The 18,760-nt window shown below is 39.6% G+C and overlaps 1 protein-coding gene across 1 annotated transcript in view; it reads left to right on the top strand.

The window, feature by feature from the left end:
- The window catches only part of LOC146475144 (uncharacterized), a 47,274-nt gene extending 30,617 nt beyond the window's left edge, over window positions 1-16,657 (top strand). Inside the window, exons 26-36 of the mRNA XM_085116092.1 lie at window positions 305-730; window positions 1,248-2,356; window positions 2,942-3,803; window positions 5,150-5,518; window positions 7,259-7,516; window positions 8,194-8,433; window positions 8,830-9,021; window positions 9,526-9,993; window positions 10,980-11,177; window positions 12,277-12,379; window positions 13,961-16,657. Coding sequence (XP_084972218.1) covers window positions 305-730; window positions 1,248-2,356; window positions 2,942-3,803; window positions 5,150-5,518; window positions 7,259-7,516; window positions 8,194-8,433; window positions 8,830-9,021; window positions 9,526-9,993; window positions 10,980-11,177; window positions 12,277-12,379; window positions 13,961-14,198 — 4,463 coding nt within the window. The 3' untranslated portion in view covers window positions 14,199-16,657. The remainder of the gene's footprint in view (window positions 1-304; window positions 731-1,247; window positions 2,357-2,941; window positions 3,804-5,149; window positions 5,519-7,258; window positions 7,517-8,193; window positions 8,434-8,829; window positions 9,022-9,525; window positions 9,994-10,979; window positions 11,178-12,276; window positions 12,380-13,960) is intronic.
- Window positions 16,658-18,760: the final 2,103 nt, after the last annotated feature.

Genomic DNA, 18,760 nt, shown 5'->3' with positions numbered 1-18,760 from the left:
TCGCTATTTTACATCCATCTCAGAAGAATGTCATCGTCTAGGGATGAAATAAACCTTGAGCCACGTACAGTTTCAACTGGTTTAGGGTTTTATTTCAAATTTTCCGACGAGCGTCCCCTCTCCCCCCCCCCCCCCCCCCCAGAAAAAAAAAAAAACATGCGGTGGATGGATTTTTGTCTCCCAGAGGATGGCACGAACTTGTTTGTTGTCGTATGTATTTTTCTCTTAAAAGAAAAGTGAGTGATAATGTCAGAATGTCAACATGTCGTAAGTTTTTCCGATTTCTCTCCTTTCTTTCTTCCAGAAATCAACGAGTGTGATTCAAATCCCTGTCAAAGAAACGCCACCTGTACCGACCTAATTGCCGACTTCTTGTGTACTTGCCAACCTGGCTACACCGACAAACAATGCCAGACCAATATTGACGACTGCCAGAACCAACCTTGTTTAAACAATGGCACTTGCCATGATTTGGTGAATAATTATACCTGCACATGCGTACAAGGTTACCAAGGATTCAACTGTGAAGATGATGTTGATGAGTGTGTTTCATCACCGTGCGTCAATAATGCCTCGTGTAGCAACGATTTTGGAGGGTATACCTGCCAGTGCCAACCTGGGTACACTGGAAAGTTGTGCGATACAGACATCGATGAATGCGCGATATCTCCATGCCAGAACGGGTCTTGCGAGGATAAAATAAACAGTTATAAATGTCACTGCCAAAGCGGTTAGTTAATAAGAGTCTTTAGAGGTTTTTCTGATGCAATGAATCTACCTAGAAACGCGTTGAGATGGGACTCTCATACAAGTCAATAATGCAGCCAAAATAAGTCGGTCGTCTATAAGCACAGACCACCCGAAATAGTAGAAGTGATATTGAGACAAGAAGCAGTAACGAGCATTGAAAAACACCCTTAGTTCGTTAAAAGTAAACCATTAAAACTTTCGAATTGCATATTTCATGGCAAAACACAACTGGTGAAAAGTTTTAAAATAAATTATCAGATGAACTTGAAAGACAGGAATCCAAAAATTAAGTGGTAGGTGAAAGATACCCAACAGGACTTACCGGAGAATTAAAAGAGCCGGTATTCGTTGAATGCACTACTGCATGTTTAAATTCATGTCCTGTTTAGAAATGTGTAGAGATAACATTAAGAAATTTAACATACATTTTTGGGCTAATAAAGTGCAAAAATCTGGTCCCAAGCACTAAATAACAAATATTTATTTCTCTATTACAGGTTTTTCGGGAGAAAACTGCGAAGTAAATATCGATGACTGTGCATCCGACCCTTGTCGGAATGAAGCTAAATGTGTGGATGGAATTAACACCTATCAATGCATCTGCCCTACAGGTTTTAATGGTTCAAATTGCGAGCATAATATAGATGATTGCGTAAATGCAGCCTGCAAAAACAATGCAACCTGTCTTGACCAGGTTAATCGGTATTATTGCGTTTGTAAGGAAGGATTTTCTGGAAAATCATGTGATGTGAACATCGACGAATGCGTCTCAGATCCGTGTACAAATCAGGCCACTTGTGTGGATAGAGTAAATGGCTACCATTGTATCTGTAGAGATGGATTTGATGGCCTCCACTGCGAAAACAACATTGATGACTGTGCTTCCAACCCATGTTCAAACAATGGTTCCTGCTATGATGTCATCAACAATTTTACTTGTGTGTGCCCGTCAGGACACACGGGTCACACTTGCAGTCTAGATATCGACTATTGCTTCTCGATGCCATGTCTCAATAACGCATCCTGCTTTGATGACCTTACCTCTTTTAGTTGTCAGTGCCTGGATGGTTTTAATGGAGATCAATGTCAGAACAATATTGACGACTGCCAGAATGGGACATGTTTTAATAATGGCACATGCATTGACGGCATTGATGAGTATACGTGTATCTGTTCACCAGGATTTACTGGGTTTAACTGTGAAATAAATGTTAATGAGTGTGCACAGAATCCATGCTTAAACGGAGGAACCTGTTCTGATCTCATAAATGACTTCCAGTGTACTTGCAGGAGCGGTTATACAGGACTCAATTGCAGCATCAATATCGACGAATGCCCAAGCTCTCCATGCCAGAACAATGCAACGTGCATTGACAAAGTGAATAGTTACATCTGCGTCTGTGCTGATGGATTCAGCGGTGAATACTGTCAAGTGAACATAAATGACTGCCTGGTAAACGCATGCGCTAACGGCTCCACTTGCAAGGACGGCATAAACAGTTTTACTTGCGATTGTCCCCCCGGATTTGTGGGAGAGCACTGCGAAACTGAAGTGGATGAGTGCGAGTCTTTCCCATGTTTATATGGTGGAACGTGCTACGATCAGGTAATGTGAATTTTCAGTGGCCAATTTGAAATATAAGATTAAAAAAGTATCTAAACCGTCAATCAAGGTTTTAAAAAAAGGGACCAGATAAACTTTATTTTTGAACTTTTCAATTCTTAACAGTCCCTGTTAGTTGAGAATGGGTGTTAAGAGGGTTAAATGAATCCTCACAAACCATTTGTGTTCTTCCGGGAATCACTTAAGCTCTTAGGTGCTGTCGTGACCCTAATTTAAGAGAGACAAATTAGCCCCTAACCATGACCTTAACCCTCAAAATAGGATAAAGAAACAGGTGTATCTTTACCATCGGGATTACGTGTCAGCTGTGGTCCGAATACCGCTAAATCAACTTTTTTTATGCTATGGTTGTGGCAGTAAGTAGTTGCGGAATATTTAAAACTGCACCCAGGTCGTCCTATCATCCGTTCGTCCGATGAACTGATAATGGGACGACCTGGGTGTAAAATATATAACTCAATAACAACTAATTAAAACACATGCTTTCTTTCTAATTCGATATTTTTTAGTAAAGCCATATTTGAGGATACTCAACTTACTTAACAAAACCACATTTTGTTTCTGCAGGTAAATGCGTTCAGTTGTTCCTGCCGCTCGGGATTTAATGGTCGGCAGTGTGAAATAAACATTGATGACTGCCAATCAAACCCGTGCTCCAATAACGGCACATGCTCAGATTTGGTGGCAAATTACAGCTGCTCGTGTCCAGACGGTTTTACAGGCTTCCATTGTGAGAATCGCATTGATTACTGTAAGGACGCAAACTGCACGCAGGACGGCGTATGCAATAACCTATTCACAGGTTTCCGTTGTATTTGTAACAGTGGCTACTTCGGCAAATATTGTGAGCTTGAAATAGATGAATGTTTATCCGAACCATGCTCCAACAGGGCTACCTGCCATGATTCCTTGAACAATTTCACCTGCTCCTGCACAGCAGGGTATACAGGGAGGTACTGTGAGCTGAACATTGATGACTGCGTAAACAATTCCTGTCAGAATAATGCCTCTTGTATTGACCACACACTTGGATACTCCTGCCTGTGTGCAGATGGTTACAATGGTACATATTGCCAATCGGACGTCAACGAGTGTGAATCAAACCCCTGTAAAAACAATGGGACCTGCGAGGATCAGACGCCTGGGTACAAATGTAAATGCCTCGATCAGTACACAGGGGAAAACTGCGAGAATCTGACAGACATATGCCTATCATCTCCGTGCCAAAATGGAGCAACATGTTTATCCGATAATTCTACAGGAACCTTCACCTGTTCATGTAAAGCAGGTTTCACCGGAGTAACCTGTGATGCGAACATTGATGATTGTGCATCAGACCCCTGTATGCCTAACTCTTACTGTAATGATCTGGTGAATGGCTATGAGTGCAAGTGTTATCCATCTCACACTGGAGATCGATGTGATATCTGTAAGTAGCATTTATCTTCTCCCTCGTACGTAAGATCCACAACCAAATGGATGAACTGAGCAGTGATCATCGCAGTGAATTTTCCAATTTATGCAATTGGAAATTGGAAGCCTGAAAAAAATTTTGGAAGCCTGAAATTTTTTTCAGGCTTCCAATTTCCAATTGCATAAATTGGAAAATTCACTGCGATGATCACTGCTCACTTTCATCTATATCCGCAGTTCATATATGAATTATTTCATATACTTTACATCGTTTCACTCCTCTCACGGGAAAATGGGAACCTACAATTGACCTTGCTCCCAATGTGTGGCTTCATAGCTCAGTTGGTAGAGCATCGCACCGGTAACGCGGAGGTCACGGGTTCGAATCCCGTTGAAGCCTGAAATTTTTTTCAGGCTTCCAATTTCCAATTGCATAAATTGGAAAATTCACTGCGATGATCACTGCTCACTTTCATCTATATCCGCAGTTCATGTTTGAATTATTTCATATACTTTACATCGTTAAATATGAGTTTGTTGACAATTTTCCTGTCTCTTTTTTGCTACCTTTAGAGTTATGAGAAAGTTTTCCACTTTTTTCAAGGCCTTAAGTTCTTTAATTCCCTTTATCCGAAATTCAAATTTCAGCAAGTATTGTCTTTTTCACTTCGAAACTGAGGGTAATTTTTCACCTTTTTCTCCATTTTTTTACTTCCCCTTCTTTTTAGCCTAATTATGCTTTATACATAAATAAAATTTAAGTTAATGTCTTAGTTCTGTTCCATTTCTATCTTGCCACTGCTTTTTCATTTTTTTACAGTCACTGAATTGTGTGTAATACAGGTGGAGCTCATTATTTAAAAGCCTTGTGGTTTCTTATGGGCTTCCTCGCCACCTTTACGTCATTCTATTTTCCTGAATTGTACTTACTTTTGAGTGGAGAGAAAAATAAACATAAACATAAAACATTAAACGGCACATATTTTACAAACCGTCACACGTCGACGAGAAGACCAGTTTGCAAACCTCAAAATGTTGTTGAGTAGTTTGCGAAACATGGTGTCTCCCAACTGAGACTGTATTTAAATGGACCAGTGGTCGTCTTATTAGCCAACCACAGTACTAGTTTTAAATGAAATGAAGTTTCCGGAAGCGAGATAACAATATTTATCTCACGTATAAAGGCTTTCCAAACCTTGAAAACAAGTGAGAACACAACTTTTGAAAATGCGCATGTTATCTCTGACCCGCACTTGCGTTTTCGAGTGTAAAATGCTATAGATAAATTCTCCTTTAGAAATGAGATCTGACCTTATCTTAAGTAAACCTGAAAGTTATGCTCCCTTACCATTCTTATTGCAGTTCTTGGCAGCAACTTTGATCTAATATTCAAGCGCCAGGCGTCCGATGATATGGTTATTCTATCAGACGGTGAAAGTATCCCTACCATGACATCTTTCACTATTGCGTTATTTGTCAGAGCTGACTCGGCGTACCAATCAGGAACTCTGTTCAGTTACAGTGTACCTAATGAACCCAACGACACGATCATACTTTCCTTTACGGAGTCTCAAGTTCAACTGGCAATAAAAGATGAAGTCGTTAGCGCTGATATTAAACTAGCAGACGGTCTGTGGCATTACCTAGGAGTCATATGGGATGGGGATACAGGAAACGCATCCGTTTACATCGACAAAACAGAAATAAGGAAGAAGAAGAACGTCCTTCAGGGTATTAGTAGATCTCTTGTCTTAGTATGCGAATAGTAAGAAAACAGGTCAAAAGCTGACGAAGATTTTCAACAATACCTCACTTCGACATTTGCTCTAAGAACATCCAAATATTCATCTGTAGTCAGAGCTAATATGCTTTAATTAATTGTTTATTAACATCACGAAATGAAAATAACATAATATGATCAGCAGTCCCATAAAGAACTACTAAAAATCCCAGCCAAAAACACAGAACACAGAAAATCAATTAAACTAAATGGCGCAATGCATAGGACACGGAATACAGTGCAGCACGACAATATGTAATACAATCAGCTTAACGCAACCCAATAAAAATCAAAAGAAAATCAAAGTAAGTTAACACAACACAAGGCAATGCAATTGTTACTGCAGTTTTGTGTTGATATCGTGTGACACTGAGCGAAACCGTAATGGACCGGGCCGAGTAAGTTTAGGTCCCGGATGAACATGTGAGCTCAAAAGGAGAAAACGATTTTGTCCACATAACAAAATCGTATAGTATGACCACATAACCCCTATTTTATTTGAACTCCACTGGCTTCCAGTTTCCGAGCGAATCAAATTCAAAATAATTCTGCTCACCCACAAAGCTCTTCACCAACAGTCCCCCATCTACATACAAGACCTGATACGCCGCTATACAACTTCAAGAACGCTCCGATCGTCGTCTGACACATTTCGCCTATGTCATGTCAGCCATAATCTAAAGTCGTATGGCTCCAGAGCTTTCGCTGTTTCGGCCCCAGAACTCTGGAACAAACTACCTATCGACATCCGTAATTGCGACAATTTAAATGTTTTTAAACGTAAACTTAAGACTCATCTTTTTTCGAATTATTTTAAACAAATATGATTTTTACTTTGTAAAGCGCTTAGAACAGAACTGGATAAGCGCTATATAAGTAGTTATTATTATTATTATTATTATTATTATTATTATTATTATTATTTGTCTCTCATGGTATTTTTGTGCTTCGCGGGAAAGAGTGTAGGTTTAGCCTTTGTAGTTTGTTTCAAGGACCTTCAGATCTCACGGACAAAAGAATCTTTCAAGGTTTCAAAGGACACAGATTAAGTGAAGTATTTAGTGTCGTTGTTGGCTTTATAATTTCACGATTGCTCATGCGCCTTTGTAATTCTAGTTTTTGCATTCTAGTTTTCGTTACCGCATTACCCCGTTATCTTGATTTACGTCGTTTCTACGGTTGTGCCTAAGGTTAAAGTTAAGCCCAGGACAGCAGGAAGATGTGTGTAAACGAAGTCTTTTGAATTGACTGAATAAACGGAGACTTTCCTTTATTGTTTTGAATCGTCCTGTGAGCTTGCAGTGCACTTATCGCTTATTTTGGAGTTTCTGCACTCACAGCAATGCAGTACAATGAACATGTACCACATGAAGGATACAACATGAGATTGGCAAATTTATCCTTAAAACTGTTTGCTTTCTATATGCAAACTTGTTAAGTTTAATCTCATCGACTTATTCCTAAAGAAGCGGGTGAAAAAAGTGCCCATAGACTGAATGCTCTTGTACTTGACACGCTTGTTTTAGTATTATCGTACCAAGGAGGTTTTGAGGATTTGGCACCAGGGCGAGGGTTACAGAGTTTTCCATGTTTCCTGCGCCTCGCTGAAATCTCGTAGGGAAAAAGAAGCACCTGAATACGAGGTAGTAATACAGGAAGATCCTCTATTGATTTTTGTTATTTTGTCACAGGAGGCACAGTTATGGGAGGAGGCTGGATTGTCCTTGGTCAGCAGTACCTCGCCGAAGAGAAGACGTCTCTTCTTTCAACAGCTTTTGTGGGCACCTTACATCAAGTAAGTCTCTGGGACGTAGCGGCAACTGCTGACAACATGTGGAGTGCGGCGCATAACTGTACTTGGCCGATTGCTGGAAGTGTGCGAGCATGGAGCAGTTTCCTCGCAGGAATCAAAGGCAACGTAGAGAAAAGATTTATGACGCAATGCAAAGGTATTTGAAATTAATATATAAAAACCGACAATACCGAATCGAATGTCACCTTTTAAAACTGATATGCTAATGTTCAGAGAATGAAAATCACTGTCGTGTGGCGAACTACCTTGCTTTGGTGTGATACACCTCAACCAAGTATAGGCCTGGGGAAACCATGTAGTGTAACGGTTTTAAAAATAGGTGTAGCATTTTGCAACATCGAGTGTAAACAATACAATTGTAACTCTTACAAGCGGCTTGAATGTTCAATATCAGGGACTATAGATCGAATTTTCAAGAGTTTTAATGTTGTTGTTTGTTTGTTTGTTTTTTTTGTAGTAGTAATTATTTTTTCCATGACTTGTTTGAGAAAAACCGACATTATCAAACGTTAAAGGTCTTGTTTCATTGTGATAGCCACCATTTCAGCTTACCATCCCGTTACCCTTGTAGTTCGTGGGCTTGAGTATCCGACTCTTGTAAAGAAGATCATAAGTTTGAATCCCACCTATCAGGGATTCGTGTTATCGTAAACGAATTTTTACTCTGACTTTCCGGCCTTAAAACAAGCAACAACAACAGCAACAAAAACAAAACTTAACTTTGCACTTTTCTTGCAAAATCCCCCAAGACCCCAGTCTAATTCCCTTTTAGCCAGCGTTGTAAATAATCATTGTCGCTGTGCTTTGTTTCAGCATCGAAAATGTGCACAACAAATTGCTCTCACTTTCTCGACTGCGAGTCTCACCATGGCTTATACGAGTGCAATTGCCAAGCCGGATTCACAGGACCTAATTGTGACATCAATATTGATGAGTGCACCGTAAGTCCTTGTGTCAATGGAAGGTGTGTGGATGGGGTAAACCGATATGACTGTGTCTGTAACGACGGTTATTGGGGAACTGATTGTGAAAAGAAGATCCACAATCCAGAGGGTAAGTTGCATAATACTGCGTCAATATCATTCTGGCAAGATCATGGTGGCTGTCCTGAAATCGCTTGTTCCAGTTCAGATGATTGTGTACTTTGTTGGGAGATAACAGTAACCTGCTGGTCTTTCCAATTCGCTTCTAATTTCTCGTACCCATGCATATTATCGTTCGAAAAGAGAAGAGGCTTAATTCCCACTGTTGAAGTTTTCCACAGAAATTTGTACGTAGAAAAGGCAAGTTGAGATAGTAAATGAACTGATGACAGACCACTTCTAAAAGAAAAATCACTATACTACGAAGAAATTCAGTCAATGAATATACAGCTTACCATTACGTTTTGTACAGAAATGGAAATAATTCTCTCGAAAAACGTTTAAACAATTATTCTCATCTCTGTAGAATGTCCACCGTTGCCACAGCCCAAGAATGGAAAAAAATCTTGCAACAAGCTTTCTGGTAAAGCTCTTTGCCTGATGACATGTAACGAAGGTCACTCCTTTAACTCGGAAGCAATGACTGCGTATGGCTGCGGTCCTGACACCGATTGGAAATGGAATGGCATGGCGGATTTCACCGTTCCTGTATGCTCAAGTATGTTAAACTTAGATAGAAGGTTAAGATGTTAGACTTTATTGTTTTGAGAAACGTCACTGTAGCCTGCGAGAGCAGACGTCTGCTCTCGTAGGGTAACATCACTCTATTCTCTAACTTTTCGTCTCTGCATCGTAATAGAACGATACTTAGATATGTGTTAATGCTGCAGATGTCCATACATCGGTCATGGACTAAGCTCCGCCGGGCGATCCCATCACACTCCGCCCTTCACCATGGTTAAAACAAATACTTTAATTGGTTCATTGCCCGAAAAAAAACCCTGAAAACCTGCTTTGCAACAACATTATTAAAGACATGGAAGGCAACCTAAAGGTTATAATAGTGGAAGATGTTCTCCAAAATTAAAGTCAATTTTTCCCTGGCTAACAGAGCCATTTAGAGTTTGAATTACTATATGTACAACTATGTTGGATTTCAAAGTATCAAACGACCTCCAAAACATTTGCAGGTCTCACTTTGACTTTACTTCTTTCCGTACAGGTAAGGCAAAACCAAAAGAGATTGAACACACCTTCTCGACTGAGTTCCCTGGTATAAACTGTCAAATGAGCTACGGTGCTTTACATCATGCATTTGAACAAGAGGTTACCAAGACGCTCTCAACTATCCCAGGATGCCTAAACTCTAACGCATGCAAGCTGAAGGAAGTCACGGTTCCTGCATGTGGTTGGAGCGCTAATCAAAGGACGAGAAGATCAATCACCGATGCAATGAAAATCCTGTTTTCATTGAGAGTCAGAGCAATAGATTCGTCTTCACGGACAGATGACATCGACGAGAAAAGTGAAGCTATTATGTTTCAGATGCAGTATACGGTTTCCACCGGACAGTTCAGAATCAGCTTACCCGGGATGAACAGCACTGCTGTTAGATCCTCATTTCAGCACCACTCGATTAATATCACGTGCAATCCTGGTTTTGTCAAAAGCATCGATCGAAAGGGATGTGGTGAGTAGCAGCCACACTTAGTAGTGCTCATAGTATTCTTGCCCTCTTCCTCTAGCCCATCCATGCACCTCTCGCCTCTCTCCTAAGTCGACAAAGTCAAGTCAAAGAATGGTAATGGTAATGCATTTATATACCGCATTTTCTATTTATTTACATTCAAATGCGGTTTACATCAGCATATGTCCATTAGTGACCTCATCCTACCCACCCAACCCATGAAATCATGAAACAGCACAAAGACCAGACCAGCACACCAGGAACTCCATGCCCTACTCTGTGCGATTGCTGTCTGGGTTCTTTAACGTCCCACAGGGTTATGAACATTGACGTGTTGTGAGACGGGGCCTACGGTTTATCGTCCTTATCCGAGAAGACTAGAAAGTCTAATCATTTGCAGATGTCATTACAAAGGCAGCACTTTCTCCTCAGTTATTTAAAGACCCTGAGTGTTGGTCCGGAAGGGGTTTGAACCCACGACCTCCCGCTGGGTAGTCCGATGCTCAATCAACGGAGCTAACCGGTCAGCGGTTCAAGTCCCATCATGGTTTTCTTTAGTAAGGCCTTGGATAGACTGAATGCAGAAATTTGAGGGAGGGGGAAGGAAGCAAAAGTGCCCGCACTGACTTCTAGTCTGTAATGACTTGTGACTTTTTTTCTGAAATTTACCTGACAATTTAGTATGTCGTTTTAGTGTTCACGTAACATGTTTCCATGGCAACAAGATTTTGCTAGCCATCTGTTTTGAAAGTTAGATCAGTTTTGTTTAACAGTCTTTATTGGCTTTGAATAGCTTAAGAGGTTTCCTCAGGGTTTGGAGAAATCGAGAAATTCAAGGTGGTGGTAGTAAGGAATCAGTGACGCAATCCCCTCGTAATATAACGTCATCAGCCCATTTTGAGGAAACTAAAGGAAACAGATGTACACGCACCCTAGGTGATCTTTACACTCCCGTTTTCGTGGGTAAATATTTGGCAATCCATTTGCAGTTGCGTGCCCTGTTGGAACATTCAACAAACAAGAATCTTCTACTTGTACTCCGTGTTCTCAAGGCACATATCAGGAAGAGGAAGGACAACAAAGCTGTAAACCATGCATCGACGGAAAAACAACCTCGAGAGGAGGAGCCATTTTAAGCAAGGACTGTGACACCGACAAGAGTGACGATGATAGTAATACGCCAACAGGTGACGTTATACGATAATGTTATTATATAATTATAGTACTTATACTAATCTATAAGTGGAGTTAGGGCTAGTAAGTCGTAATATATCAAACACGAGGAAGAGTGTTTCCTTCGATTTCCAAACACCGAGAAGTAGGTTGGAAAAACGAGGCGCAGCCGAGATTTTTTTAACCATCTTCGAGGTGTTTGGAAATAGGAGGAAACCCTCTTTCGAGTATTTGATATAGCTTCTCAAACTATTGATAATTCTTGGAGAAATTCGAAGCAAAAGTTTAAAAAATTTTATGATAATTAAGATAAATTATTGAATTGATGAATTATTAATGAGTTCGAAAAACATACAAGTACGGAATTGCGTGATATAAATTACTTACATTCACATTACGATTTTACCATTACCATGGTTATTGCTGTGGTTATTTTCATAGACGTTGTCATTGTATCTGCTTCGATTAGTATTCTATCATGCACCAATACCATGGTTATCAGGTATCACCACTACCAGTGCCATCACGATTGCCATTACAATATAGCCACAGGCATAGTCACTGTCATCGCCACTGTCTATTGACAATGCTAACAAAACATGTAATAGAGAACTTTGTCTGGCTTCACAACCATTGGCTTTAACTTTTGCCATTACATTTCCCATTACCATTGTCGTTGCCATCAAGATCTGAGAATAAACCTAGTATAACTGATCACTACGTTTCAAATTGATGCTATTAATCCTTTCAGCTTCTTGTCGTTTGATTTCACACGTACGTTTTATATTGAGTATTATTAAAAACTGGATCATTGTATAAATGCAATTCCAGGGCTTTGATTGGTTAAGCGGCCATGGTATACGAGCCGTTATACCATGCCCGAGAAAATACCGACCATTAAAATGGTCTTCCGGTTGTTCCTGCTAAGCGAAAACAGCAAGATCTAACAATATTTCTTGATTGTTTTTAATAAAACAATTATTCCACTCGCGCTTGTTGGATGTGAGATGATTAAAGGCAACTCGGCGCTTCGCGCCTCGTTGGCTATCTATCATCTCATATCCAACGCGCGCTCGTAAGATAATTGTTAATTAGACATATATTTGCCGACAGAAGCCAAAGATGCACCACAGGAAGAGAGTAACCTTCTCAAAATCATTTTACCATGCGTGTTGGTGGCAGTTGTTGCCATCACAGGAATTGTACTCTACTGCAGGTATGCTGTTTGTCATACTCTTTACCCTCGATAGGGCTGGGCGTGGTTGCTCGAGAGCCGATTAACGCTAATCCACGATTAAAAGTTCATTTCCCTTATAAAAAGGATTTTAAAGGTTTACCGTAAGCTGATGTTAAAGAAAAGTCTATCTTAAAACTGAGGGACAAAAATCTTTTTGAAGAATCTTTATTTAGTGGTAATTATACTCGAAACAAAGTTCCCGTTAAACTCAGGATAAGCTTAATCGGGCTTTGAACAACTGGGGCCTGGTCTTTACTGCGGAAATAAATATCGCTACTCGCATGACAGAAAGAAGGCAGATTGGAGCAAACAATGCACCACAAATGAAATAAACGAAGCTATAGGGAAAAAAATAGCAACATACACTAACCTCACGGTCATTGTGGGATTAATTAATTAATTAATTAATTAATTAATTAGTTAATTAAGTAACTTACTTACTTACTTATTTCTTTATTTGTTTATTTATTCATTTATTTTTCTGGCGTTCTAATGAGAGTGAAATATTCAATTCCTTGTTTATTTTTGCTTTTGTTTTGGTATTTTGTACTGTATTTTGTACGTATTCCTTTCCTTTTATTTAGGTATGTTTTTATTGTTTCTTCGATCTTTTCCTTTTTCACAGTTTTGGGTGACTCCGCACTCCGAACTCCTCAATAGTGTTTAACAGTCGGACCCATAAGTTAATAAAGTAATGCAATCGCAACAGACAAGCAACGGCAGCACATATGCCGCAATAAAGCGCTTTAGTTCTTCATCAACACACGCAAGAAAGGGTATTTATGCTAAAACGGAATATAGGAAATTACATTCGCGTTTTCTGAATAAATTCGCTATAATTTTTAATCGTTTATTTCGTAGAGTAACGCAGAACTATCCAGGAACTAAATTCATTATGCGGCACTTACTTTCTATATAGAACCTTGATCAGATCTTGAGCCTTTCACGGTCCTGTTTCGCAGAAGACGGCAGAGAAATGTACTAAAGTATCTAATGTATCTGCGGAGCCAGTATTTCTAACTGGAATAATTGTTTTCTGACTTTCTCGTTGCCGTTGCCGTCGCTGCTTATGGTCCCTAATATCATAACACAACAAGAAGGAAATACTTTTCAGACGCTTTCCGATTCAGAGAGAGAGAGAGAGATGGCATTAGCGCATTAACAGCTGTGGTTAGTGGCCCGAGTGGAAGGGAGACTCGGTTTGGATGCGAATCGCGCTCATATGAAAGTCCCGTTGTTTTCACGCTATTAGTTTGTATTTACATGTAAAAAGCGCTGAGGTTTTCTATAAAAAAAGTTAACTCCAGCCGCGTTTCCACTAAAAATTCGGCCACTTAGTGCACAACTGTAGGGTAGGCTATTCATCCACGCGGGTGGTTTGGTAAAGTGGGGTGTGTGTGGGGGGGTGGGGGGTGGTGGAGGAGAGCAACTTCTCATGATTTTTTGTAGCCTACCGTTACCTCGTCCATGCGGGTTCAGTTTGGTTTCATATCTTGTTGGATAAAATGCATTCAGGAATGAAGATAGATGTCATGTTTTATGTTTCTACTTTTTCAACAGGTTTGGTTGTTGTAGTTGGCGTTCCGCACCTAACCCAAAAGCGACTAAAGAGAGAAGTACTTCCGGTCAAGACAATATAAAAATGGAAGAACGTACAACGCTTCGAGCGGATAAGGCTGGAAACAATTCAGACATGGAACAAGCTTCTTGCCAAATACACGGCACGCTTGCTGATTGCATTTACGAAGAACCCGACAACAATTACCAGCAACTGGACTTTGTAAAGTCAAAGGTATAAGAAAAAAATGTGGTCAGAGTGACAACGTACGGCTTTTAGGTGACAGTTCGAGGGAAGATCCAAGGATTAGTGGATTATGACAGTGATGCTTGTAGATGTTACTAGTAGGACAATCAGTGTTGAAAATTAAATGTTGAACATGTTTTCAGTTTTGAATCTGATCTACAACTAGAAAATTGATCTAATACCAATCCTTTAAAATGCAAATTATCGGCAACCATTTTTTTTTTTTTTTGCCTTCGTGAGAGTTTTAAACAGAGTCGTTTGCATTATTTACGGTTATCATTTGTCGCTAAAAGTTAATAACCCTGTAGGAAATGTATATCTTCCTAAACGGAGCTGTTGCACTTGGAAGGAACGTAAAGCTTCCAGAAAAAGATGTACTTGCCTTTCTTCGAGCTTCTTTCTAGAATTTCAACGTATTATGGGTGAATGTCGTGGTCCGTTGCTTCGTCATGGAGCCTTTTATTGTTCGACCTTGCAACGGGTTTGTGTTCTATATCTCGCTAAGTTTTTTAATTAAAATAGATGACAGTCACGATTATGTAATTTTCCTTTTAGGTTACATCTTTGGCAGTTTTTTTTTTCTGTAAAATACATTGAGAATGCCTTAGAAAATTATAGGAGCACTACGAGTTAAATGTTATACCATGGTAATTGAACTTGTGAGGCAGCAAGGGCAACTATAATCCAAAAAGAAAATTGGGGCTAACCACACAATTTTCAATAAGCAACAATGATTGAAACAATGTTTAACATACAGCTATTTCAATTTACGTTGTCGGATCAAAGATCTTCAAAGAGGCTGCCACCTCATCCATTTGATATCCTAACATTTCTTTCATCCAAATGGCTCGCCATCGTATAGCTTCACTGGACAGACGAGGCATAGAAGATTTTGATGAACTTGTTCATAAAAAAAATCCACAGAATCTTGAGGTCTTGTCTTATAGCTTTATACTTTGATTCGACAACGTTAATTGAAATAGCTGTACACAACAATGTCTAGAATTTCAGCCGTCTCTTCAGTAAAAACCAGGAACAACCATGCAAGATTAGAATCGAAATCCTCTAACCTTTGTCACAAGAAAGGCATGAGGAAACTATTTTCGAAAATAGTATGATTTAGATCTTTTGGATTCGATGTATTCCACGTAATACAACATTTTGATTTTTATCCTGTCAAGTGGTCTCGAACAAGCCAAAAGAGGTACTATTCTTTTGATCTCGTCTACGCAGATTCAACGAAGCAGGACCATTATTTTATTACTACGTTAAAAACGTTAGTTTCAAAAGTGCCTCGTAAGGTTTTTTGCTGGTGTTTCTGGCGTTCTGACCTAAGTAAAAGCTATCTGAACGGAGGGTACCCAGTTCACCATTTACGTAGCTTGTCCTGGGATGTGAATTTGAGATCTTTGTAAAACAAATAGTAGCGATTATAAGAAGCTACTGCGGCAACGGCAACAATTGAAAACGTCACTTGAAACAAAGGGTTATCATTGTTTGTACTTATCCAGGATTATTCAAACTCGTTTAAATATTGTAATGTAACAGATTTGTTCAGGAACTCGTTGTCAGGAATGTTTGCTCACGTTCTCCATTAAAACCTAAAATTTGGTCAATTCACGTTGCTGTTTTACAGACTGGAAGGCAAAGAAGTTTGCCAAAATTTGTCATGCCTGTGCAGATTCACTGTTTTGCATATTTTTCGACGCTCTCGTTGCAGTCGTCGTTGTAGCTTTTTCAGGCTCCTATTATAGTGATAAGAGAGGAGGACTTGAGCCTGGAACTTTGGTTTTCTAAGTACCTTTCCCTAACCCCTAAGATACCTCACATCCAATATACCTTATGCTAGAGTGATCTGTTTGTTTTATTCACATATTTTACTTTGCTTTTTGACTGATAATGTTAGCGTTTTTCTAACAATTGGGCCTCTTTGTGTAATTTTTAAAGAAAGAGGTGTCAGGGCGAGTATTAGCGTAAGCGTTTGATGATATTTGTCCTTCAAAAGTTTTAAATCACTTTATGTAATTAATGAAACTTGATGAGTTAAAATTGTAATGTCATTAAGCTAGCTGACGTATCTAACACAAGAGCGTATGTGTAGCCTATACTCGTGCCGTATAAATATAGGTGTCTACTTATGGGGTGACAACCTCTGAACAATTCCGAAAATTCAAATTAATTAGATTGTCCCGAGCAATGATATAATTACTGGACATCAGAAGCCTGTGATGTATATTCTGTGCTGTTGTCTAATTTTGGCGAGCAACAGTTAATTGCAATGTTGTTTCTGTCAAAACAGGACTCAGATTTTGAGTTTCATTTCCTGAATAGAGTTTCAAATACATGATACGGCGCCTAGGAGATTTCAGAAATAATTGTGATTTTTTTTACTTGCATTTTTGAGGTGAAAATTGTGTTATTAACTGACGGTAATAAATGCAGTGGAAATTTTATGATGTGTTTGCGTTTTCTGTCTTTTTATTTCAAGTTAGCCTGTTCCAGGCTCCTAGAGAGAGGCGTGAAGGAGAGTGCCCCCCTCGTTTTCGTCCCCACGCCCTTTCCTTCGCGCGTGTCTCTAGGAGCCTGGAACATTTCAAGTTCGATCGAATAGGTTTGGATCATGAGCTTAAATTTTACACTTCCTGTAGTGATACTGAGTGGAAATGTTTCTTCCTCGACAGAACTAATATGGCACAAGCGTTTATACTCAAGTGAAGGAATTATAATTAAGCAGTGAATGTCGCAGATCGGAAAAAAAAATAGCTACATAGTTCCAGTGTCTCCGGCTCGCATTTCTGGTTCGCTCCACCTTTCAATTTCAGTACGTTAGCACAAAGTTCAAGCTACCATTATGTAGGTAAATAGAGGGCACACACGTACACTCTCATCCGCAGATGGCGTAAGGAGCCTGGGGTGGGGGGGGCTGGGGAGGAAATAAGGAGCGCGTTAGAGTGGACACTGGAGAGAGGGGCAGAACCAGAGAGAGGCTATAGCTTGTTTTGTGAATAAAATGAAGGATGTTTTCGTTCTGAAAATCGTAGAACTTTCGCCATCGTTTTCCACATGTTTCCAGGGTTAAGATCCGAAGAATTAGAAGAGGTAAGGAGGGTGACAAATTCAAGTTATTTTTTCTGCGGCGCGTTAACTTTGTTCAGAGTTCAAGGTGCGATCGGGACAATATTATCAGTAACTAATATCCACCTCCGTTTCAGTGGAATCTTGCCGTAGTCGCTTGATTCTTTATAGCAGTCCTCGTATTACTTGTAGTCATCCTTTACCAACTCCTGAACTGCTTGCAGATTTGCTTTAATTTTTTGTTAAGGTGGAATAAATTGGGAACTGTCGAGAAAATTGATCGCCTCAAGGGAGCTTTTCAAACGCAGCTTATTATTGACTTTTTCATACGAACTTAACTTAGATTGGCTCTCTAGAAATTTTCACGTGGACTCCCGCTGATCTTTGCTAAAAATAAGCTAACAATAGGAAAGGAATGTGCCCCTCGTTTCAACAGACGTCTTGTGATCGTTAGGGAGGAAAGATTGCGTGACAGGCCAAAAGAGTGTCTGCATGCGAGGGAGGCTGGTGTGCAACAGATGCCGATGGTAAACAAAAATGTGCCCGATTGCAGTTTAGTAGAACGGGAAGCGGTTAGTTAAATCATAGTAGTTTCGTCAAGTTTTAAGTTTATGGGTGAGAGACGAGATTAAATTTGGATTAAATCCAGCCGGGTCATTGTTTTGCAAAGCAGAACAAACTGTAGAGGATAGAAATTAAAGATCAGAGTAGAAAGTATGAAGAGTACAACGACAGAAAAACAAGACGTTCGCGTACACCAAATCTACCTAACGCGCCATTTAAATGTCAATTTAAATAGGCCTTATCACGGTTTTCGACGCCATTTTGACGGGTAGGCAAACAGGCTTGAAATAACAGTGTTTGTATGGAAATCCAATGTCAAATAATTTTCATAAAACATCGCTTCTGAAAAATTCATGAATTAGAAACTTTTGGCACTAGGAAAAGGATTTTAAGAACAAAATTGGAGGGATGTAGCTGTAACAGAAAGCGTCCAGTCGTGTTTTGAACTTTCCATACATCTCCCTGTATTTTTTCCCGCGAACTATTTTTAGTAGCAGTTGACGGCTGGTTCGCTATACAGACAAATGTATGGAAAGTTCAAAACACGACTGGACGCTTTCTGTTACAGCTACATCCCTCCAATTTTGTTCTTAAAATCCTTTTCCTAGTGCCAAAAGTTTCTAATTCATGAATTTTTCAGAAGCGATGTTTTATGAAAATTATTTGACATTGGATTTCCATACAAACACTGTTATTTCAAGCCTGTTTGCCTACCCGTCAAAATGGCGTCGAAAACCGTGATAAGGCCTATTTGGCAAGCTGAATTTAAAATTTTGGATAATTTTATATCAGCAAACTATTTTGTTTTTGTAACACTTAGTATCACGTGTACCCTGCGTGCTTGTTTTGACTGAGGGAAAAGTCCCTTATTTATTATGCAAAAAAAAAAGCAATAAACATCCAGCTGCTTTTGTAAT

The sequence above is a fragment of the Pavona decussata genome, unplaced genomic scaffold, assembly GCF_977016875.1.
Source record: "Pavona decussata unplaced genomic scaffold, jaPavDecu1.1 SCAFFOLD_85, whole genome shotgun sequence".
In the NCBI taxonomy this organism is placed as follows: domain Eukaryota; kingdom Metazoa; phylum Cnidaria; class Anthozoa; order Scleractinia; family Agariciidae; genus Pavona; species Pavona decussata.
This window is presented reverse-complemented; position numbering and strand designations above follow the sequence as displayed.